This window comes from Megascapheus bottae, chromosome 34, assembly GCF_031878675.1.
Source record: "Megascapheus bottae isolate mThoBot1 chromosome 34, mThoBot2.hap1, whole genome shotgun sequence".
Classification (NCBI taxonomy): Eukaryota; Metazoa; Chordata; class Mammalia; order Rodentia; family Geomyidae; genus Megascapheus; species Megascapheus bottae.
In genome coordinates this window covers 5,041,680-5,067,825 of record NC_143542.1, presented here as the reverse complement: position 1 = coordinate 5,067,825, position 26,146 = coordinate 5,041,680, and the positions used below count along the sequence as shown (strand labels likewise).

General features: G+C 58.8%; 1 protein-coding gene across 11 annotated transcripts in view; it reads right to left on the bottom strand.

The window, feature by feature from the left end:
* Positions 1 to 1,946: 1,946 nt before the first annotated feature.
* Cux1 (cut like homeobox 1) overlaps positions 1,947 to 26,146 on the bottom strand; it is a 215,928-nt gene continuing 191,728 nt past the window's right edge. For 8 of the 11 annotated variants that reach the window (XM_090324352.1, XM_090324353.1, XM_090324354.1 and 5 more), the window contains 2 exons: positions 24,409 to 24,673; positions 21,478 to 22,146 (listed from right to left, as the gene is read on the bottom strand). In XM_090324352.1, the coding sequence (XP_090180478.1) occupies positions 21,543 to 22,146; positions 24,409 to 24,673 (869 nt within the window). In that variant the 3' untranslated portion in view covers positions 21,478 to 21,542. Of the gene's footprint in view, positions 2,686 to 2,871; positions 2,937 to 3,339; positions 3,421 to 3,748; positions 3,806 to 4,062; positions 4,147 to 6,418; positions 6,536 to 8,115; positions 8,226 to 8,696; positions 8,761 to 9,359; positions 9,488 to 21,477; positions 22,147 to 24,408; positions 24,674 to 26,146 lie in introns of those variants that run through there. The other 3 variants (XM_090324360.1, XM_090324361.1, XM_090324359.1) reach the window with 1 other exon arrangement.

The following is a 26,146-nucleotide window of genomic DNA, read 5'->3' as shown; positions in this document are numbered from 1 at the left end:
GCGCGCCTCCAGGCGCCGCCCACCGCCGGCCCCGCCCCTCGACGCGCTCCGCGGGCCCCGCCCCCTCGCTGCCCCGCCGGGGGCCGGGCGCCGCGCCGGGGGCCACGCCCACCAGACGCCCTCCGGCCACGCCCACGCGGCGTCCTCCCGCCCCGCCCCGCGAAGTCCCCTCGCCGGGGTTTCGCCGCCTCCCTGCTCCCCGCGTGGGAGATCGCGGGGCCCCGGCGCTAAGGGATTGAGAGCCAGCCCGGAGCCCGGAGCCGTGTGTCCCTGGGCCCCGTGTCCGGAGCCCACCCGCCCGGCCTGGCGCCCGAGACGGCTCGGGGGCCCTGCGGTGGCGGATCACCCCCCCCCGGCGCCCCTCGGTGACCCCAGTCCCGCCATGGGACCCTGGGCTCGAGGAAGTCAGCGCCCCCCTCTCCCTCTCAGGCCCTCCCAGCCTCGCCCCTAGGGAACGGGGATGCCTGGGGCGGCATCAGAGCCACCCGAGGGGCCCTCCCGACCCCCTTCCTCACTCCTGCCCCCCCATGGGCCCTGGGATCGGGGTCCCTGCAGGCCTAGAAGAGGTTGGCGGAACCCCAGAGACCAGAAGGCTCCAGAGGTGCAGAAGGCGGTGCCCGGCGATCCTGGACTGGCTGTCACCATCCGGAGCCTCTCCTGCCCACCCCAGGCCCCAGGCCCCCAGGCCCCCATTCTGTGCTCTGCTCTGGTCACTCCACCCCCCTGAGACTTCCTCCCCCATCCCCCCCCAACCTGCAGGACCAAAGCCACTCACAGCTTTTTCTTAGCTGAGTGGGCAGGGGCGTACCATGCCTCTGGCAGTGAGGAGACAGCCGGACCCCTCCCCTGCTGGCCTTGGCACTGCCTTCCATAGGGACAGTGAAGGTAGCCAGGTCCTGCCCCGCCCCTTCCCTGTCACCACATGCCAGCTGCCCCTCACAAGACCTAGCCAGCAAAAACTTAATGAAAGCTTAGGCGCCAGTCCAGCCATCGACCAGCCCTCAGCCATGGGAGCAACTGGCTGGGAACCAGGACACCCATGAATGAGGCAGGGGAAGGAGGGGAGGCGCTGGGGGAAGCTGGCTGCCTGGAGGAAGGAAGCGAGGACCGTCTGTCCCTGGCAGTGGGCAGCCAGGCCTGCATGGGTCTAACCTGGTTCTGGATCGTGGTCTGGGCTTGCTGGTGGGCTGTCAGGTGGCCTGAGAGGGTTCTGGGAGGAGAGGCCAGGGCAGGATAGGAGGAGGAAGTGAGGAGGGGCACCCTCCCTAGAGACTGACCACAGGAGGAACTGATGCCAGGTGGGGGCACTGGGTGATTGGCCAAGAGCAGGTTCATTCCAGGTCCCTGAGCCCAGGAGGCTCTGAGGAGTGAAGGGAGGACCCCCCAAAGACAGATTCAGAAGCCCTGATACTCAGAGCTAATCCTGACAGGAATGGCTGCAGTCCTCGAGGTGTCCCGTTTTATCTGAGGGGGGCTGGATTGGGGATGAGGTAGCCTGGAGCTGTGGCCCCAGGGGTTCAAGGCTGGCACATGGGCCCTGGTGGCTCCAGGCTCCTGTTTGCCTGGCAAGCGGGCCCCAAGGGGAAGCGACACAACTCAGATGCTCATGGAGGCAAGAACATAAAGGGAAGCAGGGGGTCCCTGGGGGCTCAGCTGCATGCTGCAGTCTCCCCCACCGCCTTGGTGGCTTCTCAATGACAGGCTGCATTTCCCTTTAAGGTTTTTGTTTTTTTTTTCCACTGGAGCCTGGGGTCCTTCCACTTGAACCACAGACCCACTTTCAGCTTTTTCTGGTTAACTGGAGATGAGCGTTGCCCTGCTCAGGGAATTCTTGAGGACAGGGGCCTGGTGCAGCCCCTGGGGGACAGCCAGAGGTGCCCCTGGCCTCTTGAACCCTCAGTGTCCCTGGGCTAAGGAGTCAGAACACAAGATGCCACCAACACAGCTGCAACTATGGTTTAGTTTATTCCAAGCATGCAAAGCAAAGCGGCACGCACAAGTGCAAATCTAACTTAGGTCCCAGGGCCCGGAGCTGCGGCCCCACGGGGGCAGCTGTGGCCAGTTGTGACAGGCTAGGGCTTCTCGGGGTCCCAGAGTCCAAGAAGCCCGGAAATAGGGGGCCCGGGGAGGGGGTGGCACTTCCTCAACTAGGGCCCAGAATACTTCACCAAAAAAGCAAGCAGCAATCCTGCGGCGGGGGGGGGGGGGGGGGGACTTTCCCGACCCTCTGGGCTTCCTCGGTGGGGTTAAATGTGACCTATGTCCCGGTTACACGATTACAAGGTTACAAGCAGGGTGTTCAGGAGACGGTGGGGCAGAGCGCAGGCGCATTGAGGCCTGGCATTGAGACCACTAGCCACGGCCACATGGATGTGGCGTGCAAGGGTGACTGCTGACCTGTGCTGCCGGGGTGGGAGGGCTGGGCTGGACTCAGGAGGCCCCCCCCTTGTCTGGCCACTGGGGGCCTGATGTTTCAAGAGGGCCAAGTGGACGTGGGCCCTGCTGGGCTGAGGCTGAGGGGGTCCCCCAGGGGTCAGGGTCTTTGGGGAAAGCTAAGTGATCAGAAGCAGCTAAGCGAGCGGGGTGTGGGGGGGGCACGGCTGTCAGAGGTCCTGAGGTCACTGCCACAGGTCACCAGCTGCCCCCTTGTCACTCTCATGGAACTTGTGCAGGTGGTCTGCGAACCTGGGAACAGGAAGGAGCATGAAACACAACATGTGGGTGAGGGTCAGGAGCCTGAGGCCTGTGGGGCGGGGCGGCAGGAGGGGGCCGGAGGGGGCGGGGCAGTCACAGCAGGGACCTAGTGGCGGGAGCCCCCAGGGGCCGGGTTTGGGGGTGTGGGGAGCCCCCCGGGGAATGGGGAATGCTTACTTCTTGGCGCAGGTGGCTGCACAATCTCTCTCAACGCTCTCACTCCAGGCCAGCTTGTACAGCACCTAGCCGGGAAGGGGACAGCATGGTGAGACCCGGAGACCCTGGGCCTGGCTCTGGGGACAGGAGGGCTCCGTGTCCATCCCTCAGGCGGGAGCCTCCCGTGCCAGCAGCCCACCTCTCTCCTGCCACCCAGAGGATGTGGAGGCTTCACGGGCTGCAGTGTCAGTCCCTGCATCCATCCAGTCCCCTGTGCTCCTGGTGTCACCTCTCGTGGACCAGCCCCCTCCCCGCCTAGGCACCCCCTCAACCTTTCCTTTCACCAGGGGCGGCCACCCAGACCCCCTCTCCAGAGCCAGAGGCTCTAGAAGGGGATGGGAGTAGCGGGAGCTGAGGGCATGGTTCCCTGCTCTCCCCGTGTGTGGTGGTTTGGTGACATCTGGGCCCCAGCTGTTGTCTGACCCTCACCAGGAAGACGAGGCAGTGCAGGAAGAGAGTGTAGAAGAAGCCGATGGTGCGTGCCATCTTGTTGGAGAGAACCAGCCGTCCCTGGGGAGCAAATGAGGGTGGTGGATGGGCCAGGGCCACCTCAGCTCCCGAGGAAGAGGCAGCGGGGAGAGGGACAGCCGGGCACCTGGCCAGCATGGAGGATCCTGTCTGGGGGTCGGGGGGGGACGACTGGGGCACCTGAATCATCCCCAGTTGCTTTTGCTTGGGGGGTTCTTTTTGCGATGGTCTAGGCTGGTCTTGACTGATTCTCCAGCCTCTGGGATTATATACGTGCACCACCATGGCCGGTCTGCTCACAGCAAGTCCGCCGTCTTTGGGGCGTCTTCAGGACGGGGTTGGGGAGACAGGGGCTTGGGCTGGCACTCACCATGCCGAGGGTGGCCTTGTCCCAGGGACTGAGGCTTAGGTACTTCCTCTGCCGCTCCTGTGGGGGGCACAGTGGAGGCCTGAGAGGGCCTGGGGTGCAGAGGGGTCCCTACCCCGCCCACAGAACCTGGGGGCACAGGGCCCTCTCTCCGGTGAGCCCCTCTGGGGGAAAGTTGTGCATGGACAGGGTGGGAAGGTACAGGGAGGAGGGAGTGGGCCCCTAGGTCGCTCCAGCTTGCGGGGTTCACGGTGGCACCCCCTCCACAGAGGAGGCCATGTGTGAGGCTGGGGGCGGGGCTGGGTGTGCTCACACACCCGCTTGCTGAAGGAGGAGAAGGGGTCCAGGCGCTCCTCGTACTGGGACGAGTACCGCAGCTCTGTGTCGTCGCTGCCGGCGCCCTGCGTGGCGGAAGAAGACAGTCACCAGTCACGCGACGCCCAGGGGTCAGCACCAGCCTGGCCCGGCCCCAGCTTCCTCTCCACGGGGTGCTGGAGCATTCTCAGCTCCGGCCACACAACCACCCAGGCTGGATGCCCACAGAGACCCGAGGAGAAGGGCTGGGTGAAGACTGCGAGCACAGCTGCTGAGACTCCCCAACTCAAGAAGCAAGCCTGGTGTGGAAGTTCAGACCCGCAGCCACGCAGGACGGGGAGGTGGCAGGGTCACAGTGCAAGGCTGGCAGGAGGCCAAGACCCGAGATCCTGTCTGGAAAAGAAAACGCCGTGCGCTGGTGGCTCCCACCTGTAATCCTAGCTACTCAGGAGGCGGAGATCTGAGGGTCCCGGGAAAGTCTGCGAGACTCTCACTCCAGTTAGCCACCAGAAAACTGGAAGGGGAGCTGTGGCTCAACGTGGCAGAGCGCCAGCCTTGAATGAAAGAGCTCGAGCTCCTGAGTTCAAGCCCCAAGGGCTGGGGGGGCCTGGCCCCACTTGTACAGCGTCTACCGTAACGAGCTTCTCAAGGGCCTGGGTGTAAATCCTGGTGCTAAAAAATTAAAAGATGAGGCTGGGAGCGTGGCCTAATGGTATGGTGCTTGCCTAGCATGCATGAAGACCCGGGTTCGATTCCTCAGTACCACCTATATAGAAAAAAAGCTGGAAGTGGTGCTGTGGCTCAAATGGTAGAGCTCTAGCCTTGGGAAAGGCCAAGGACAGTGCTCAGGGCCTGAGTTCAAGGCCCAGGACTGGGAAAACCAACCAAACAAAAACAAAATAAATAAATAAAAAGCAAGAAGGGACAAGATAGCTAGGTTGGCACTTGCTTGCAGGTGAGTTTGGGTTTTGTTTTTCTGAAGAAAGAAATGGAAATGGAGCTGAACTCCTGGGTTCACATTGCCTGGGCAGCTGGGCTCATGAGCATGTGCCCCAGGGCATGGAGAGTTTAGAGCGGGCTCTGGGGAGAGGGGCGAGTGGTGCCAGGCCAGTCCCCCAGGGAGGAGGGCAGGTCAGCTGCTCATGGTCCAGACCAACAGGCTGGCAGGGTCCTGGCGCCCTCTGGCGGCCCTAGGATGGCTCCAGCTTGGATGGTTGGAAATGGGGTGCTGGTACCCCATAGTTTGGCCTGGGGTCCGCCCTGACTGTCAGCTCCTTTGTCGCCCACTGGGCGAGTTTCTGTGTCCTGCTCTGATTGGCTTTGGAGTATGAGCCCCATTCGGCTTCGTTGGGATTTATTTAGTTGTTTACTTATTTATTTTTGGTGCTGGTCCCAGGGCTTGAACTCAGAGCCTGGGAGCTGTCCCTGAGCTTTGTTTGAACAAGGATGGTGCTTTAGTGCTTGAACCCCAGCTCCACGTCTGATATTTTGCTGGTTGAATGGAAAATAAGAGTATCTCAGACATTCCTGGTCTGGCCAACTTTGGACTGTGCTCCTGAGATTTCAGCTCTGGAGTAGCTGGGATGACAGGCGAGTCCCCGCAGCCTGCGTTGCTTTAGTTATTTTTCTGGCTGAAGTCTTGCGCTTTTGCTCAAGGCCAGCCTTGACATTGATCCTCCTACCTGGGCCTCCTGGGGGGCTAGAACTATAGATGACCCCTCTCCCCCAGCTGTTGGGTTTCTGTCTTGGTGGTACTCGCTTTGAACACAGGGCCCTACTCTACCACGGAGCCATCCTTCTAGCTTGCCCTTTAGCTCGTTTCTCAAAGCTTCTTCCACCACGGCCGGGTGACAGGCGCACCCCGCCCGCCCAGCTTGGTCTGTTGAGATGGGAGTTTTGCAGACCTGTCTTCCTGGGCTGTCTTGGAACTCCGATCCTCTCAATCTTAGTCTCACACATGGCTAGGGGGACGAGATGCCACCACACCAAGCCACTGGCTGAGCAGGGGTCTCTCACGTACATCAGCGCTGGCCTCAAACTCTGCTCCTCCCAGTATTAGCCTCCCACTAGCTAGGATTACAGGCGTGAGCCACGGGTGCTTTCAAAATATGTTTAAAATACAAGTGCATCAACATTCAGCACCTCTTGGGGTTAAATTCTTGGTTCTTGGGGCTGCCTGGTGAGTCACCCCATTCTCAGAGACAGTGTCGAGCTTGCAGGCTGCGCTCTGTCTCCCCTGACTTGTACCTTGCCGGCTCTGGGACCAAGCTCCTCCAGGATCCTCCTGAGCTAAAGGAGTGGGGAGACTGTGCGAATCGAGGGTTCCCCCCACCCCCGCCGAGGCCCCCGCTTGCTTACCCGGCCAGGATAGCTCTGCAGGAACTTGATCTTCTCGAAGAGCTTGACGTTGTCTGCACGCAGGCTGTCCAGCTCGCTCTGCAGCGCGTGGATAGTGTGCTGGGCCAGGCGGCTCTCCTGGAGGGCGGTGGGGGCGATGGCGGCTCCATGTTGGCTGGGCGCCACCCCCCCCTCAGTGCCAGCCTCATCCTGATCTGGAGCTCTCAGCTGCCCCCTCAGGGAGGTCCCTTCCTGTCCCCTCCCAAGCCACGCTGCAGACACAGGTCACACTTGGGTTGTCTGTGTATTTACGGGTGTCATTTTCCAAAGGCTACACACTGGGTATATGGCCCCCCACTCTGCCATGCTAGGGAGGGGAGGGGTACAAGCTCAGGGCAGGGCCTGAGAGGGGAGGGGCCTGAGCAGGAGGGCGGGGTCTGAGTGAGAGGCGGAGCCTGAGCGGAAGGTGGGGTCTGAGCAAGAGCACATGACATGTCACTGGGGGCTCCCACACCCAGCTCTGTCCTGTGATCCATAAGAAGGATGGGACATAGCTCACACGTGTCATTTCAGCTGCTCAGGAGGCTGAGATCAGAGGATTTTGGTTCCAAGCCAATTAGGGCAGGAGAGTCCATGAGACTTCTCTCCAGTTAACCACCAAAAGGGCCAGAGGTGGAGCTTGGCGCCAGTGGCAGAGGGTCAGCCATGAGCAAAAACACTCAAAATCTGACCGGGTCCTCCCTGCTTTCCTCCCTTGGGGAATGAATCCATTCTGGGGTCCCTGATTGGCTCTATGGGATGAGGGGGCCTGCGACCTCGGGGCCAGGCAGGGACTTCACACTCCACAGGACAGCCTGGCCCTGCCCTCGTGTCTGGACATCACCTGGTCATGTCTCCTTTGCCCCCTCCTGGATCTCGTGACGCCCACTTCCTGTGCCACCCGGTCTGGGATCACATCCCTCCCGCTGGCACTGTGGCTGTCACCGTGGGCCTGCAAGGCCTCTAGGGAGGCACCTCGCCATGCCAGCCTGTGCTGGCCAGGTGGGCTTGTTGGTGTGCTGGGTGCTGGTACTGTATCCTGAACCTGGGACGCTGTGCTCTCCTTGGCTCTTGTGCTCAAGGCTGTGCTTTACTTGAGCCACAAGTCCTACTTCTGATTTTCACTAGAGATAAGAGTCACATAGACATTCCTGCCCAGGCTGGCTGTGAACCCTGATCCCAGAACTCAACCTGAGAAGCTGGGATGACAGGTATGAGTCACAGCAGCCAGCAGATTCTTTAGACTCCTTGTTGCAGATTCCATGGGGTCCCTGGATGTCACCTGGAGCCATTCCCATCGTGCTTCCCCCCCCCCCGCCCCCAGTTCAGGCATTTTCTTGGAGCATGGATGTCCTTCTGACAGTCTTCCTGCAGCCTCTGTCTTGGACCGGCTGTGGGGGGGACTTGTCTTCCTCTTTCCTTTTGTGACTTCACTACCCTGCTTAAAACCCAGGGCGCGGGCCCAGCTCAGCGCCCGCCTGTCTGTCCTGTGCCTCCCTCCTGCAATTTTGGATGGAGAGTCCACCTTGAGCACCTCGTGCTTTTTTCAAGACTCCTCCAGGAAGCCCTCCCTGAGTGCCCAGAGCAAACCTAATCCCGCTGTGGAGGAGGAGGGGCTGGTGACAAGCCTGTCTTCCCGGCCCTGTGCCCGAGGGGACCCTGTGGGGACAGGGACTCACGGCCTCCAGCTCCTGGTTCCGGGCTCGGAAGCGCTCCCTCTGGCTGGAGATAATGGACAGCAGGGAGTCCACGTGGCCCTCGGGGAGGGCGCTGGCTGAGGCAGAGGCTCCTAGGAGGCAGTGGAGGGCGGCTTGGGGCCAGGGGCACAGCCACAGCTGAACATGGCCTCGGGGGCCGGGCTGCTGCTTGGTGAGGAGGCACGGGGGGGGGGGGGGGAGGGGGGGGAGACTCCGCTTCCCCTGCTCCCCAAGGCCAGGCGTGTGGGGCCCCTGCTCCCCTGTCTCCTGTTGGAGCCCGGAGCCCCAGGGCGGCCTCCCTGTATCCCTGACAGCATGTCCGTCACTGTGGGAGCTGGGGAGTCCCCCCCCCCACTCATTTGTCTCTGCAGCAGCCGGAAACCGGTCCCCACCGGTGCTGAGGCCACAGCGGGGGCTGGGGGACGGGGGGCCCTGTGCCCCGAAGGCTGCATTGCTGCGTGAGGGCCTCGTCCTTGTTTGGGGGCGTGCTGTGTTCTTTGGGGGTCTGGGCTGTCAGCCTGCACCCCCCCCACCCCGTTGTGGTGGGGGCAGCACTGCCTCACCATAGAACAGGGTGGTCTCCTTAATGGGCTCCAGAATCTTCTCCAGGCCTTGCTCAGCTGCTCCCTGTGGGAAAGAGGAAAGGCCCGGATGCAAGCCCACATGGTGGCTGAGACCTGAGGATCACGGCTCAAAGCCAGCCCAGCAGTAAGGCTCGGAGACTGTGACCTCCAACTAACCTTTAAACATAAAAGCCAGGAGTGGAGCACTGACCCTGAGCCGGGTGTGGCCTAGTGGTAGAGTGCTTGCCTAGCATGCACGAAGACCAGGGTTCAATTCCTCGGTACCACATACACAGAAAAAGCTGGAAGTGGTGCTGAGGCTCAAGTGGCAGAGCTCTAGCCTTGAGAAAGCTCAAGGACAGTGCTCAGGCCCTGAGCTCAAGCCCAGGACTGGCCAAAAAAAAAAAAAAAAGCTAAGGGACCATGTCCAGGCCACATGCTCAGTCCCAGGAATGGTGTGCATCACGTGTGTGCACACAGGCACACACACCATAAACAGACACAACAGAGAGGTGGGTGACAGGGCCCTGGGGCCCTGGCGGTGGGCAGAGGCTCAAAGCCAGGCCCCGGGCCCCAGGCCCATCCCTGGCTGGGTGGGCTGCGGGCCACGGAGGGTCTGGGATGGGAGAGGGGCCAACGGGGTGCTTCCGGCGTGGTGTTCACCTCGGCATCTGGCCTCCGGATGGACTGCAGGGTGCTGAGGTCTTGCTCCAGGCGGGTGATCAGTTCTCTCTGCCCCGCGGCTGTGGCCGTGGCCTCTGCAGCCTGAGTCTGTAGCTCTGCACAGCGACCTGCAGCAGGAGGGAGAGGCGGACATCAGAGGGGCCCGGGAGCTGGGACGGGGAGGGGGGGAGAATGGGGCGCGGGGTGGGGGTGGGGGACCCAGGACCACGTGGGTGAGGGAGGAGGGGATGCAGGGGTCTGTGCCCAGTGCTGGCCTCAGACCCTGGGGGCCTGGTTGCGGGGAGCCGGGGAGCCGAGGCTGGGAAGGGCCGGGTGGGTACATGGCCGGCCCCACGGCTGGGGCTGACACCTCACCCCTGCCCCGCAGGGCACCCCTGCCATGGGCTCCGGCACCAGTGTGTGGGGGGAGGCTCTGGTCTCCCAGGTCCCCCTGCCCGGCAGCCACGGGCTGTCGTTGAAATTAAGCACATCCACACTCATTCTGGCAGGAGAGTTCTTGCCCCGCGTGGGGGAAGCCTGTGGACTCCCCCAGCCCGTGCCCTGCTTCTGCCACGCTGTGTGGCCCTGGGCTGCAGACCACCCTCTCTGGTCCTCCACCAGGGGGCGCCATGTCCTCAGAAACGCACAAGGCGCCCGCGGCCATGTGGCAGGAGAGACCCTCCCCTCCCGGCCTGGCCTGGCTGCCCAGGGCCCAGGGCCTGGAGGGGCATGGGCCAGCCTGAGGGTGAGGATGAGGAACTGGGGCCCCCAGACCTCTCATGCCAGTCTCCAGTCATTCCTGAGACTTTTGGGGAACCCCTTTACTGAACCCCACGGGTAGGTGGGGACTGAGCTGCGGTGGATCTCAGGGCAGGGCTCGGCCAGGGTTTGGCCCTAGCCACCCCAATGAGGAGACCCCCCCGCCCCCCGCCAGAGCCCAATGCCACAACCTCGGCTCAGGGGGCCGGCACTGTGGGGGTCCGGGCTGAGGGGGGTCCCACTCCGATCCTGGCACTCTGTGTGCAGGGTGGGCACTGCCCCTGACCCTCTGTGGGCTTCCCAGGCTGGTGGGGGCCCAGGTGAGGGCCGTGGGGACCTCACTTCTGCTCCCAACACCAGCCCCACCCTACCCCGTGGATGGAGGGGAGGGAGGGGATGCTGGCGTGGATGCACACTCCCCTGCATGGAGGACAGATCCGCCACATGCAAAGGCCCTGGGGGCCCACGCCCTGTCCAGCAGACCCCTCTCCTAGTCCTGGGATGGCCTGAGCTACACACTGGGGTGGTGGGAGGCAGGGGGGCTCCAGGCCATGTCCCCCACAGGAGGGGGGACACCCACACTTAGGAATTGGGGCGACATCTCTGTGCGGCCACATGGTGTCCAGGATGGTCCTGGAGTGGAATGTTCTAGAACCTTCCAGAATAACTCTTGACTTGTGGGCCTGCCCCGGGGCTCATTATCGGACGTGGGGATCCTGGTCTGGGCAAGGCAGTGGACTCAAAGGAGAGGCTCCACGGTAGGGAGCCTGGAGAGGAGGCCGGCACGCCATCCTGGACCTTAAGATAGGGAGGGGCGGGCAGCAGCTTGGCTTGGCGCTGGTGGACGTCGGGGGAGAGGTGGGGATTGGACTGGGGACCACAGACTTGGAGGGAGGGGTCAAGAAGAGCTGGCAGCAGGCACGGGGGAAATCAGGGGTGTGAGCCGGCACTGAGGGAACAGAGGGTGAATTGACGCCTAGGACACTGAGATCGGGAGGACAGAGGTTCGAGGCCAGCCTGGGGGGAGGTCAGTGAGACTTGATCTCAGCTAATGAGCTGGGTGTGGTGCCACCTGCCAGCTAACTCAGGAGGCAGAGACAGGAGACCCTGCCTGAAGAGCCCCGAGGGCCCCGAGAGCGGGGGCTGGGAGTGGCGGCCAGTGGAGGGCAGAAGGGTAGGCATGGGAGGCACCAGGCCTGGCTTCTCTGGAGAGGGGGCCGAGCTGCGGGCTGCAGTGGCCGGGAAGGGACCCCCGGGGCGCTCGCTAGCTCAGAGTGGTGCCTGGCGGTGGTGGGCAGAGTGGAGGTGGAGGAGGCAGAGGCCTGGGTCTGAGGGGGCCCTTGAGTTTCTCAGGGTGTTGCTCACAGAGGCACTGGTGGCCCCAGCAGGGTCCAAGTCCAGACACCGGGTAAGAGATGAAAATGGATCCCGAGTGGACTCAGGAGGCCTGGCCTCAGGCCTTCCCCCATTCCCTGCGCCACAGGGCCCCCCCCCACGGCCCGGGTGCCCTCCGCCTGCACCCCCCACAGCACCAGAATCCACAACACGAGCAGATATGCAGCCCCCCCCCACGCCACCCCCCCCCCCGGGCCGTCGTGGGGCGCGGTGGAGTGGCAGTGAGCGCCCGGGTCCCCACCCTCCACTGCCTTCACTTTCTCCCCTCAGCGCCATCTTGGGGCTCCATCTTTGGCTGGTCCCCTCTTCCCTCCCCAGAGCCCCCGACGCGGGGTGCCGTGTGAAGCTGATGGCTGCACGGGAGCCACACCAGTCTCCTGGATCCCAAGCTGACCTTTTCCTTCGTGTCTAGCCACCCTCCCCGCCATCAGCTAGTTCTTAGTGGGGTCGTTTCCCAGAGGCAGATTTTTATTTTTTTGTTTGTTTTTTGGTCAGTCCCATGGCTTGAACTCAGGCAAGGCCTGGGCGCTGTCCCTGAGTATTTCTGCTTAAGGCTAGCACTCTACCACTTAGGGACACAGTGCCACTTCTGGTTTTCTGGTGGTTAACTGGAGATTAATACCCTCCCAGACTTCCCTGCCTGGGCTGGCTTTGAACCAGGATCCTCAGATCTCAGCCTCCTGAGTAGCCAGGGTGCAGGTGTGAGCCACCCGTGCTCTGTGGCTTTGGTCCCAGTCACACTCGCTGCACCAGCCGCCCTGTGCTGGCCTCCCCACCCTCTCCACAGTGCAGTGGCAGAGGACCAAGTCTCACCCCACAGCCCTGGCTTTGTCCTGGGCACCCATGTGGGGTGGCAGGGGGTGAGGGAGGGAGCTGGCCCTCCTGCCACCCCACACCGCCGGCCTGTGCCCCTTCCTGCTTCAGTTCCCTCTGCCCTGGGTCTTTTATTTGTGCCGATTCTGGGGCTTGAACTCAGGCCTTGTGCTCTCAACTTGTGTGGCTTTTCCACACAAGTCTAGCAGCGCTCTATCGCTTGACCCGCAGGGCCACTTCGGCCCAGGCTGGCTTCGGAATGCGGTCGCCACATCTCAGTACCACGCTGCGCCCCACGGTTCTGCCCAGCCGTTCTTACAATCTGAGCACCTGAGGCCTTCAGTATCGCCTCCTCCAGACGGGCACAGGCGGTGGGTATCACTCCCCACACAAACACCCTGCGCTGGTGCTCAGAATGCACTCCACCATGCTGGCCTGGCACCCCCTTTGGGCCCTGCAAGGTCCAGGCCTTTGCCCAAGAAGGTGGCCCCGGCGCTGGCCTGCCCGGACCAGCCTGTGGAGGTCCCAGTCCACAGAAGCAGACAGGAGCCTGCACATGTTCTAACGCCACGGTGTCTCCCCGTGCCCCCATTATGGCCTGCGGTCTTGTCCTGACCCACGGAACTGCAGGGACCATAGAAAAGCAAAGCCCTGGAGGGTGGGAGGTTTTCCTGGCTCGAGGCCATGCCCCAGTGCCATCTTCTGTCTCCAGAGCCAGCCGTTTCCAAAAGGGCCCTGCAGAACCACCTCCCAAGCTGGGTATGATGGTGTAACCCCAGAACTCGGGAGGTTGAGGCAGAAAGATGACAGTTCCCAGGCCAGCCTGCCTGGGCCACATGGTGAAATAAATCCCGTCCCAAACCAAACAAACAAGGCCACCAATAACAAAACACGCCAAACAAACAACAACGCCAGCAAATAGTACGGTGCCACTGAAGTTTTGCTGATTGGAATCTCACTTTACAAATACTGGAGTCGCTGCAGGTAAAGGCTTTGTGCTATTTTCCATGTTATGGCCTGCGCCAATCGATTCTTCCAGGTCTAAGGGGGGGTGTGTACGCTCTGGCCAGCAGGAGAGTTTAGAGTTAGCCTTGTCAAACTGGCTCTCTTAAGGCTTTATGCTAATTCCCCCATGGGAGGGGCCTCCCATTGGAGGAGATGTCCCGATGCCCCGCCCACAGGTGGGTGGGGCCGGGGCCTCAGGGTTCCCACGGCTTCCATCTCAAACACCCAAACCAAAGTACAAGCAAGCCACAGCCAATGAATACAAAACACCCCAGATCAGGAGCGGGCAGGCCTGCAGAGCCCCTCTCCCCAACATGCAGGATAGAAGGGACTCTGATTGTTGTAGAAACCCACAAACCACCATCTCCTTCTCACTAGCCAGTGCTAAGCAGTGCTGGGGGCCTGGGCCAAAGCCAGGCCTTCCCTGAGCTGGCAAGGCCAGGCCATAGGCCTGGGCTGGGCCTGCCTGGCTGTGCCCCCACTACGTGAGGAGCTCCCCCAGGCAGGGAGGCCGCCTGCGTGCCCCAGAGTCACGGGGCAGGGCACACAAGGGTGGCACGGGCCAGCCTTGAGGCCAGAGCACCGGTCGCCGGATCACTTTTTAATAAAAACAGCTGACACAGTGTTGTGTTTGTATAAAAGATATTTACTTCAATGATCACACCTAGGATGCTAGTGACTAATACAGGGTGCATCTCAGTGGTATTGCTTTTCTATGTCATAGAAGGACCGTGGTACAGTGTTAAAGGACAGACATATGGCTAACCAGACAGAAGGGACGACGCCCAGGGTCGGACGGGTGCCTCTCTACCCCCACGCCAGCCACATCTACTTTGATTCTTCCAGGAAAAACAAATAGCCAGAAGTCAGAGATGGATCCCACCGAGACACAAGAGGCTTCTCAAAGCTATTTGTACAAAAAAAAAAAATGCTTTTTCTTTTGTTGCTGTTTTATTTTTGTTATTTTTCTTGTTTTTCTTTTTTCCTTCTTTTTTGGTCAATTGGGTCTTTTGTGAGAATTAAGGAACAAAAAAAAAACCTTCTGTGATTGTATTAACAAACAAGCTTTCGAAACATCTAAGACTTAGTGCGTTACAGAAAATATAAAATACTGCTAAAACGTCGACCCCCACCGTGTGCTGAGAGAAGCAGGGTGTGGGGGGGCCGTGGGCCCCTGGGGACGCGTGTCTTGTGCTGTGGTTAGTAGTCTGGGCAGGAGCGTTGGCTACCCGCTTGCACAGGAAGTAGTTATTGCACAAAAGACAGAGCTAGGTCTCCTATTCCACCGGAAAGGGGCTCCCCCTCCCCACGTTTATAACAAGCTATTCTCAAAACGCTCAAGAGTCGAATGAATTCTCATGTCTCCAAAATGCACAGCGTTTTTTCTGTGGCAGTCTCAGAGGGTGGGTCATGAGATGCTTGTCTTTGCAAGGAAAGAGGCAGAAAATGGTGAGGGAGGGAAGGAGGGAGAGGGAAGGAAAGAAGCAGAGAGGTGCATAGAATAATTGTAGAAAAAAAAAGGGAAATCCAAGGATAGGGCACTTCCTCCTCCAAAGAGATAAAACTGGGAACCCCAATAATTTCAGAGAAGGGGAGAAGCCATGGCACGGAAGGACTTGATTTGCCAGATGAGGTGGGGGCTGTTTGGGGGCAGAGCCCTCCAGTGAGAGGGGACCCCAGTCTGAAGCCTCCCCAGCACCCTCCTCCCCTTGGCTAGCAAGTCAGTGTCTTGCTGGCAGGCCTTGCTTCCCTGTACCCCAAGTTATCCATCCTGGAGGGAAGGGGCTCTGGCTATGACCCAGCCGTTTTACGAGGTTTGCAGCCAACTCCGAACGCAGAACAGAGACACAGACAGCAAGGAAACCTTCCAGCTCACAGGCCACAATGGCATCAAGCATGCCAAAGACCCTTCATGAACCCAGAAGTCTCGAGAGGCTGTAGGAGGCTTTGGGGACCTGAACGTGGCTTCCCTACGTTTTCTTCCCCTGCTCCTGGTACTTCCTGGCACTGGTAGCTTTTCAAAAATTGCTGTTTTTGTTTAATTCTCTCATTGAAACAGGTGTGTTTCTGTGCCTGCCCCCCCCCCAAATTCCCTAGGGGTGCGCAGAAGATTGTGGTCACTGGGGTGACAGTGAAAGCAATCAAGACACAAAACAACAAGCACACTTCTGATGGGCGATGAGCGCTCAAATGGCCAACCTAGTAATAAATAGAAGACGATGGAAAGAAAGAATTATTTTCTAATCATCCTTTGCGCACTGGCAGGTCAGCAGCAGGCCATCTCAAGGGTAGGGGGAACTGACACTTGGGAGGTGGCTCAGCAGCAGAACCCCAGGTTGGGGAGTCCTGGCTGGGGTACGGGGGAGGCGGGAGAAGGATTTGCCCTTCGGTTTTGTGAACACACAGATCTACAGTGACTATAAACCCATCGGCAACCTGAATTGTTCTGGTCTAAAGCTTACTTAGAGTTCATTTGGTGTGCAATTCGCTGTCTTTGCAAAGTGAAGAAACATGAGTTCATTGCACCACACTTTCACACATAGCCATCTTATATTTAAGTGCTGTTTAAAGCAAACTCCAAAAGAAAAATAATATGGAAAGAAAAAGAACAGCAGAAGGGAAGGAGGTGGGCGGGAGGAGTGTGGACTGGGAGCGCCCACGGCACGGACCCATCTTTTGCTTTGCCAACGAAAAGTTCCCACCTTTGCGCCATGTGCTTGTGTCAGAGCTGTGACATCGAGGTATAAGGCACCTTTTCTTTCTGATCACAGAAAGCGTGATACATAGCAGAAATTAAAGCCACAACAGTACAGAAATTACAGTGACGCCGACGCTACTTTTCTTAACACCACAGAGAAAACGGACCCATGCAAAGCAACTCCAAGGCGGCTTCAAAGCTGACGCACAGGGGTCAGACGGGGAGAGACACGCACGGCAAAATGTCTTTCTCACACCAGCTTGGTTTTTTTTCCCCCCTTTGAACCCCTCTTCCCCATCCCCAGGAATCTTTCCCTACCACACTGAACTTCTAAAAAGTTAGCATTTCAGAGGAGACCAGGTGCTTTGGAAATATCTTGTTAAAGCTAAATGTCATTTAAAGTGAGGCTGCCCCGGGGGAGTGGATCTTTGGAGGGGAGTGGCAGAGAGAGTGGAGGGGGGCAGCCGCGGGGACTTGGACAGCAGGACTGGGGTCAGGGTCTGCCGGCTGCCTAGAGGCCTCTTTTTCATCCAGAATGACCCTGAGGGTCTTTATCTTAGCTTGCAGCCCATCTCTCAGGTTTTTTAAAACATGAGATTTTTCTGGAGCTTTGCTGGGGAATTTGCTTTTCCATGTTATCCTGGTAGATTTCATCTATAGAAAGGCAGATCTGCTGAGTAAAAACTGATCCATTCTGTGGGCCAGTTGGCACAGTGCTGGCCAGGCCAGGCCCTGGGGAGAGGGAGCCAGCCAGGTCCTCTGGTAGAGTCCCAGGCCACTACCTGGCCACAAGCCTTGCCCTGGTGAACAAGTGCCTGACCACAAAACCACAGTCTTGACTCCCCAGGGACAGGACTTCGGCCTCCATGGTGGAGGTCTGCCTGGCAGAAGCAGTGCGGGCTGCTGTCCCTCAACACTGAGTAGAAGAAGAAAGCGGCAACTTCCCTTCCTTTTCCTTTTTGGCAGTACTGGGGTTTGAATTCAGGGGTTCTGCTTGGCAGGCAGGTCATCCAGCACTTGCTTTGCCCAGGGCTGGCCTCAAACCACAATCCTCCAACTCTGCCTCCCAAGTAGTTGGGTTGACAGGCAAGTTCTAGGGATGCTGCTTGGGCAAGTCAAGGCGTGCAGGCCACAGAACAAAGTCATAACCCTTCCCTATGCTGGAGATGCTTATGGACCACGGGGAGACAGCAGTCACACCACAGTCACCACCCCAGCGCCAGAGGTGAGACAGACACGGCGGCCCACGCTCAGCCACCAGATCACGTGCCAGCTGCAGGCAGCCCAGGGCAGCGGGGTGGCAGGGACAGACAAGCTGTTCAGGAAGCAGGGACAGCAGGAGGCCTGTGCAGGGGGGGGAGGGGGCACACAGTGCACAGCTGCAGGAGCAGCAAATCCAGGGCCCTGCCTGTGTGGCCATGGCCCAGTGGGCAGGCAGCTGCACACCCCCAGTCCATTGGCCTCATCAGGTGGGGAGCATGGGTGAGGTAGACAGGGACAAATAAGGAGTGTGAAGACAAATAAGGGGGGGGGGACGGGGACAGTCCGGCATGCCTGCTCCTGGGCCACCTCCTCCAGTCACCAGCAGGTGCTAATCTCAGAGGCCATGCGAACACCCCCCCTGCCACTCCCCAGAAAGATCTGCTGGGAAAGCCAGGGGGGCAGGAGCACGGCCCAGAAGGCTCAGCTCTCACCGCTGACTTTGTTCCTCTAAAGGAACAAGACTTCAGTCTGACCACCATGATCCCAGGCCCGAGACAGAGCCCTGTCACTCTCTGCGCCTGAACAGCCAGCCCAGGCTACCTGTGGCAGACAGGATGGTTAAAGTGGGGAAGGAGACGTGTAGACAGAAGCTGCAGGGCGGGGAAGGGGGGGGGGTCTGTGCTTTGGAAGCCGACCTAGAGGACGGGACTGAGATCCCCTGCCTCCGTCACACTCGCAGAGCAGTGTGGTACGAGAGTCGAAACTTCCTGTCCGTCTCCCAGACCTGCATCCCAGGGCCCGGACCCTACGCCATCCCAGAGCTAGGGGAATGATGGAGTCCGCACGTGGCCAGGATGAGAAGTCTGGTGGACGTGAACTGGCAGTCAGACGCCCTGACTCACAGGTGAGGAGGGACCCAGGCCTGGGGGCAGTGGAGGAGCGGGGACTGAACCCGCACACTGGCCACCCGACGGCAGCACGGGAGCACTCGGGCAGCAGGACGGGAACACTGACTTTATGCTAGGCCTCCACCAATCTAGCCAAGTAGCGGCCAAAGTCTGAAGTTATGAATGCTGTCTCCAATTAACAAAAAAGGAGCCATTTAAAATGGTATAATGGAGCTTATAATTAAGTGTTAGTGTTTTATAGGGAACCATTTCCCCTGGGGAGAGGTACAAATTAGCTTTTTAAGCCGACAGGGCATACAGAGGAAGAGGGCTGGCTGCCTGCAGGCGCCTGGCTGGGCTCACTAGCCAGCCAGCGGAGGTCACCACGAGGGGGCGCTGTTCAAGGCACTTGAATATTGCTTATCAGGATGAAAGATGAACCCTTAGACTGGGCCTGAGGGGCCTGGACACAGGTGCCCGTGGCCACTCTCAGAAGTATTACAGACAGTGTTAGCTTAACCTAAAAGATCCCAACAACGTTAGGATCTCAATGGAAAGAAGAAAGACAACAGAGGAACAAATACATACCCAGAGCTCTAATAAAAATAAAAAACAAAAAATCTAACCAACTGATTGCATCCAGCATCCAGACACAAGTCTGGCGGGAAGGACAAGAGTGGATATGAACAGTGACTGAGCTCCAACGAAAGACGCACCTCCCTCCTCTTCCATCCTCCTGTGACTGGGTTCCAGCACGACTGCTTGACTGCCTTAGACTGCTACCACAGAGCTGTGAGGACTGGACATATATATCTAAACGTCTCCATTTCCTCTGACTTAATCCCTTGGCTAAGCAACAGTGAAGCCTGTTAGTCTGTTACCTCCCAGTCTCGGGGTGACGGAAGTTAGGTCTTTAGAGATGCACTACACAGGCGGCAAAGTCCCATTGAGGTTTGGGTGAAGGGGACCCCACAGTCCTTATCTGCTCTGCCTCTCTCTGTCTTGGGGGGTCTCTGGGTGTGACCTCGGCCCCTGCCTCCAGCCGGATCTGAATCCATTTCCTCTCAGCCCCCTCCCTCATGAATTCTCTTCCCACTGAGCCAGACCGTAAGTGTCAATTTCCACAACCAAAGACAAAGGGCCTGTGTCCCAGCCTCCTAGAGCCTTCTGGAAACTTCCCATTCATGAAAAGACATTGTCTTTAGTGTAGAGACTCTTAAGATCTGTGAAAACTCTTAAGTGCTGCAGTTGTAGGTTTAAAGACTGTAAATGAAATACATAAATTCTAAAGCATGCAAAGAAATGTGCTTTCAGATTTTACAGTCTGAGTCCTACAAGGTTGAGTAAGTAATAACCAACACACCAGTATGACCGCGGGAGCAGACATTTAAAACTCCAACTCCCTCCCCCCCAATCAAAAAAAAAAAAAAAAGAACAAAGTAATATTAATTAAACTGAAATAATGAATGCACCATTAAAATGTCATCCAAAGATGTTTGACCTAAGACAAAGGTTTCCATGATACACAATACGGTCAAAAAGCTTTCAATCAGTAATATACAGTATGACAGCTACATCTTGAAAATTATACCCAATACTGCCGGCAGTCTATCCCTCTAAAGAGTATTTGCCCCTTCCATCCCTTCCTAACAATCAGATAATAAAATACAGCACCTATAAATAAGCAAAAAAAATATATATATACCGAAATCATCTATTGTTAGTTTAAAGATATGGCAATTAAAGGAGTCTAAATTAGCAAACTTGTAAAAGCCGTAACTGATAAACCAGCTTATTGAAAAAGGTGGCAGTACTGCACTCTATGTGTGCACAGGTACTTAAGAAAATACACGGACGTAGAAAATTGCACACACGCACGCACTCATGCTCCCATCCACCTCTGAACTCACGCATATACACATAGACAATGGGAGGAATCAGAGACAAGTTAGACTTTTTCTCTCTCTCTTTTTTTGTTGATTTGTACTTGAACTGCTCTAAACTGTGCATAAAAAAGAACTTCCCAAGAGGAGAACTCAAGGAAGGGCCACTGGTGTGGGTTGGAAGCAAAGAGCATCAACGTTCTGGTGTGTCTGGGTCATTTCTACAGGAGTGGGAGCAGAGTGCCAGGTCGCCCCTGTCCCGCTCCTGCAGGGAAGCACTCTTCCCACGCATGTGACAGGTCCTCAGTGCTTGTGGTGGGAAGAGGGGAGAGAGAGTGCCCACTCACCACCCAGGGCGCTGGGAGGGGGGGGAACCCTCGGTCCATCAGGCACCCCAGAAAGTGGTATCAAAGGAGGTGCCTTCTGTGTGCCAAGGAAAGATGGGCCCGTCCTGACTGCTGGCTGCCGCCTGGCCGGACTACCCTTTCTTGCAAGGTTGGGACAGGACACACATAGACGTAGACACCATAAATTAAACAAAATGGATGGGTTCACGCTACAGTTCCAACTTGTCTCCTAAACCTCCGACATATGAGGTCTGATCAACGTGCTCTCCGGTTAGAGGTTAAAAAGCAGATTATAAAATACCTAGATTCGGATCTTTTCTTTTTGTCCTGATTTGGCCTAGAATGGAGCGTATTAAACAAACTCTGGCCGGCAAAAGCCCAGAGTTAGTTAAAGCTATGGATCAATGTGTACTATGTCAGGAGTCTATTCACGTACAAGAAAACACTACGTCAGCTACCACGAAATCAGATACTTTCCTGATGTGACTTGTCTTTTTTTTTTTTTTCTTTTTCTGTTAAAAAATACAGTGGAGTCAATGCGTTTTATTTCGATTCAAAGTTTCAAACGAGAAGATTCTTTTCTTGAAAATATTTAGGAATCCAAACTAGTGTGTTTAGAGTCGGCCTGACTGTGCAATCTCTTAGTGGCAACTGGGCAGCTACAAAAGCTTTCTTTTTTAAATTTTTTTTTCTGAAAAATCCCCCCCCTCCCCATTTCCTGGTTTAAGAAGATCATAGTGTATTATCGCTCTGAAGCCATTAGATGGCAGATAAAAAGCCCCCTTTTAATATGTGGGTTTGATTTTTTTTTTTTTCTTTTTCTTTTTCTTTTCTCTTTTTAAGCCCACACGAAGAGGAGGGCGCAAGGCAAAGCTGTAAAGAGTTATTCCAGAACCTGTGGAAATCACTTAGGGCAATAAAAAAAACACTTGAGGGTACAAAAAAGCTTGACTACACATCTCCGTTTTCTCCCTTGAAAACACGACATAGATTGGGCTTAATGCTCCTTTGTTTTCTATATGCACCTTGGCCTATGGCGATTTTGCCCTGTGGCCCGCAGGGCGGTAAGTGCGCACGCGCGGCTCGTCCGGGCGGGGCGGGGGGGGGCCGGGGCCGGGGCCGGGCTGGCCGGGCTCCTCCCCCTCCCCCTCCCCGCCATCCGCTCGCTCCGCTCCGCTCCGCCTGGCCCGCGCTCAGAACTCCCATTCGATGGGCTCCTCGCGGCTGGCGGCCTTCTCCAGGCGGTGGATGATGCTGTTCAAGTTGGCGGCCTTCTTCTTGCGCACCGGGTTGTCCCGCGAGTCCCGGGCGCCCGCGGCGTCGGGCAGGCCGAACAGGCTCTGCAGCGAGCTGGGCCTGCGCGGGGCGGCGGGGGCGGCGGGGGCCGCGCTGGTGCTCGGCGAGGCGGAACTGCCCTCGGCGGCGCCGGGCGCGGCGGCTGAGGTAGCGGCGTCCTCCCGGGCGGCGGCGGCGGGCGGCGCGGGCGGCGCGGCGGGGCTGGGCGCGGCGCCCTCGGCGGGGCCCGCGTCGTCCGCGTCCTCCGCGCCCGGGGTCCCCGGCGGCGCCTCCTCCGGCGCGCGCTCGGCCTCGGCCTCGGCCGGCCCTCCCTGAGACTTGGCGGCGGCCGCGGGGCCGCCCGGCTCCTCCGCGTCCGCGGCCTCCACGCCGTCGCAGCTGTCGCCCTCCGAGCCCGGCGCGGGGCGGCCGCTGCGGGCCGACGGCGAGTCGCTGGCGCCGGCCTGGCCCTGGCTCCCGGCCTGGATCTCCTCGATGAACAGTTCTCGACGGATCCGAGACCTGCGGGCGGGCGACACGACAGGCGGGCGTGAGGCGCGAGGCGCGCGAGGTGCGAGGCGGGAGGCGCGAAGGGCGAGGCGCGAGGGGGGCCGCGTCCCCTCCCGCCCGCTTCCCTCAAGGAGTGCGCGCACGCAGGCAGGCAGGCACGGGATGCACACACGGGATGCACGCAGGCACGCACGCACGGGATGCACACACGGGATGCACGCAGGCACGCACGGGATGCACGCAGGCAGGCACGCAGGCACGTACGGGATGCACGTGGGCACGCACGCAGGCACGCACGCACGGGATGCACACACGGGATGCAGGCAGGCACGCAGGCACGCACGCACGGGATGCACACACGGGATGCACACCCGGGATGAAGGCAGGCAGGCACGCAGGCACATACGGGATGCACGCGGGCACGCACGCACGGGATGCATGCAGGCACGCACAGGATGCACACACGGGATGCAGGCAGGCACGCACGGGATGCACGCGGGCATGCACGGGATGCACGCAAGCACAGGATGCACACAGGCAGCACGCACGGGATGCACGCAGGCAGCACGCACGGGATGCACGCACAGGATGCACACAGGCATGGGATGCACGCACAGGATACACGCAGGCATGGGATGCACACAGGCACGGGATACACGCAGGCATGGGATGCACACAGGCACAGGATCCACGCAGGCACGGGATGCACGCAGGCGCGCACGCACACGGACAGAGGCACACACACAGACACACGGGCTCCCCTCTGCACCCGGCGCCCCAGGACGTGAAGGGCGCAGGGCCCGGGTCTTCCAGCCGGGCGGCCCACGGGCCGGCAGTGACCCTGAGGGTCATAGGTGGGCCTCCCTGTCCTGCAGCCCAGGCTGGTCTCTGCCGACTGGCTGCTGATGCCCAGGCCTGCACCGCCATCTCCACCCTGGAGCTTGAGCTCGGGGCCCAGGCGCTGTCCCTAGGCTTTTTTGCTCAAGGCTGGGACTCTACCGGGTCTCACACTTTGCTGCCCAGCCGGCTCGCAGCCTCCCCGGGATTACAAGTGTGTGCCGCTGGTGCTGTTTAGGCAAACTCGACCCCCACCCCCAGTGGAAGGTGAGTTGTGTTCTGGAAGAGCACTGGCTCCTTCAGAAAGGGGCTGGCCAAGGACGGGGCCCAGGCCTGGATTCAAGCCCCAGGACTGGGGGAAAAAAAAAAAGCGAGGGGGGGGGGCTGACCCAGGGCCAGAAGCCACGGTGGCCCCGGGGAGGGGGGGGTTCCTGTGAAGCTCCTCCTTTACCTCCCGGTGCCTTGTGGGGCCAGTGCCTGTTTAGGGCTGAAGATGACGTTTTTAATCCACTACTGAGCAAATGAGCATCGGGGCGGCCGCTGGGCAGGGTGGGGGAGCAGACCCAGGCGGGCGCTGGAGGCTGTCAGCAGACCCTCCCAGGACTAAGGTCTAAGGACACTGAGGAGGAGGTGATTGTGGCCCTGCCTGAGGCCTGGCAGGAGGGTTCACATTTCCCTTTATGCCCTCCCTCTGTTTGTTTCCTACTCTGTGTGGACAGGGAGCTCCCTGAGCCGATGGGAGGGAGGGAGGTAGGACAAGCTCAGCTGTCAGAAGGTGGAGCCTACGCCTGTTATCTACTCTGGAGGCAGGAAATGAGGATTGCAGTTTAAAGCCAGGAAAATCCTGCCATGAGATTCAATTCCTGTCTCTAGTTAATTACCAAAAAGCCCAAAGTAGAGCTGTGGCTCAAGTGGTAGAGTATTAGCCTTGAGCAAAAATGATCAGGGACAGAGTGCAGGCCCTTAGTTCAAGCCTCAAGACGGGCACAAAAAAGAACAACAAAAAAGCAAGCCAGGTTGGTGGCACACAGCTGTAAATGCCGTAGGAATGTGGAGGTAGGAGAATTTTGGTCCAGATTAGGCTGGGGCTAACCTGAGACCCTCTCATCTGAAACACAAAGGGCTGGAGGCATGGCTCGAGTGGGAGAGTGCAAGCACAACTCCCTCTGTTCAAAGCCTAAACCCAGCACCCAGCTGGTGGCTCTGTAATCCTAGCTACTCTGGAGTCTGGGATCTGATGATCATGGTTTGAAGCCAGTTTGTGAAACTCTTACTGCCAATTAACCAGGTAAGATCTGTAAGTAGAGCTGTGGCTCAAGTAGCAGAGCTCTGTTGTTGAGCTCAGAGACCACAGTGGCCCTGGGCCCTGAGTTCAAGTTCATAGAGCTGTGGTGCGGTGAGGCTGGCAGCGGTGGTGGGGGGTGGGGGCGGGCATACCTGTAGTTGTGGAACCAGTTGATGACGGTGCTGGTCTTCAAGTTGAGCTGGGTGGCGAGCTCCTCGATGGTTTTTGGTGACGGGTATGGCTTCTGCTGATAGGCTCTCTTCAGAGCCTCCTTCTCTTCGGGGGCCAGCACCACGCGGGGTTTCTTGAGCTGGTGCTGTGGCTGGGGGCTGGCGCCCTGGCTGTAGTCAATGCCCACAGCGGGGGGCTCGCAGGGCTGGCTGTCGCTGACAGAGCTGTGCCGCCGTTTCATGTAGGCTGTGGGGAGAGGAGGCAGTGTGGTCAGGGCCTGCTGAGAAGTCCTTGTCCTCGATCCCCCGAGTGGGCCCCTCCCTCCCCGCTCCACGCCAGCCCCAGGAGGCTTCTTGGGAGAGAGCGCTGAGACGGCCCTGGATTGACTGGAAAGTGTAGGCCAGGAGGTAGAAGAGGGCAGGATGATGTTTCGCGTTGGCAGGCTGAGGCTGGAGGACCTAAGTTCAAGGCTAGCCTGGGCTACACTGTGGCAGAAAACTAAAATCCAGAAAAATTTCCCCTCCACTCTAGCTAGGGAGTTGTTTATGCTCATGTCCCCAGGGGGGTGAGCTGGACTATGGAGTGGCATTATTTTCAATTGTGCTTTCTTTTTTTATTAATTTTTTTTCCTGTGTATGTAGTACCAAGGAATGGAACCCAGGGCCTCATGCATGCCAGTTAAGTACTCTACCACTCAGCCACCTTCCTTGGCCCTCTTCTCAGCTGCTGCACTGGGGATCAGTGAGGGCCTGGCCCGTGCCAGGCCAGCCCTCTTTACCAGCGCTGACAAGTGTGGCGACATTAGAGTGCCAGCATACCCCTGGCTCCTGAGTAGCGGGACCGCAGTGACCCCAGTTTTCCCATGAGGAAACCTTAGCCTGTAAGGGACAGGGATGGGGACAGTGCAGCTGTCCCACCCCACCCTCCAGCCACAGCAGGCTAGAGAGCTGCGCGAAAACGCAGGTGAGAACGGGAACCATAGCTGGAGCCAGGTGCGGTTGGTGGAGATACAGGAAGTGTGAGTGCACACGCACACACACAGCACTGGGTCTGAACGTAGCCTCAGGTTCTGTGGGCAGGTTGGGTCACAGAAGTCACAAAGGTAAGGCTGGCATCCTAGCTACTCAGGAGGCTGGGATCTGAGGATCACGGTTCAGAGCCAGCCCGGGCACTAAAGTCTGTGAGACTCTTATCTCCAATTATCCGCCGGAAAACTGGAAAGTGGTGCTGTGGCTCAAGGGGGAGGGTGGTAGACTTGAGCTGAAGAGCTCAGGGACAGCACCCTGAGCCCAGAATTAAAGCCCCACACCACCCCCCCACCAAAAAAAAAAAAAAAAGACGACACGAGGGCAGAGGACGTGCTAGGGAGGAGTGGAGTCTGGGGGTGCAGGGGGCTCTTGGTGGAGGAGTGAGCTGTTGGGCTGGGACCTGGTATAGGGCTTTCAACCCAGGCCAGATGGCGCGCATAGTGCAGTGCTCGCTGCACATTTAATAGCCAGGTGTCTAATGCTTGGTGCTGGAGGAAGCAAGGGCATTTGCTGGGGGATTACTGCGCTCCCTGCCATTGCATGCTGGGACTAGGGAACAATCCAGAAGGAAACGGAGACACATTTAATGCACCTGGCCTGGTCACAGGCCGGGCGTGGGCAGCAAGGGGCAGCCTAGTGAAGGACTCCCAAGGAGGTGGCCTCATAGCCACTGTGGGGAGCGGGGAGGGCA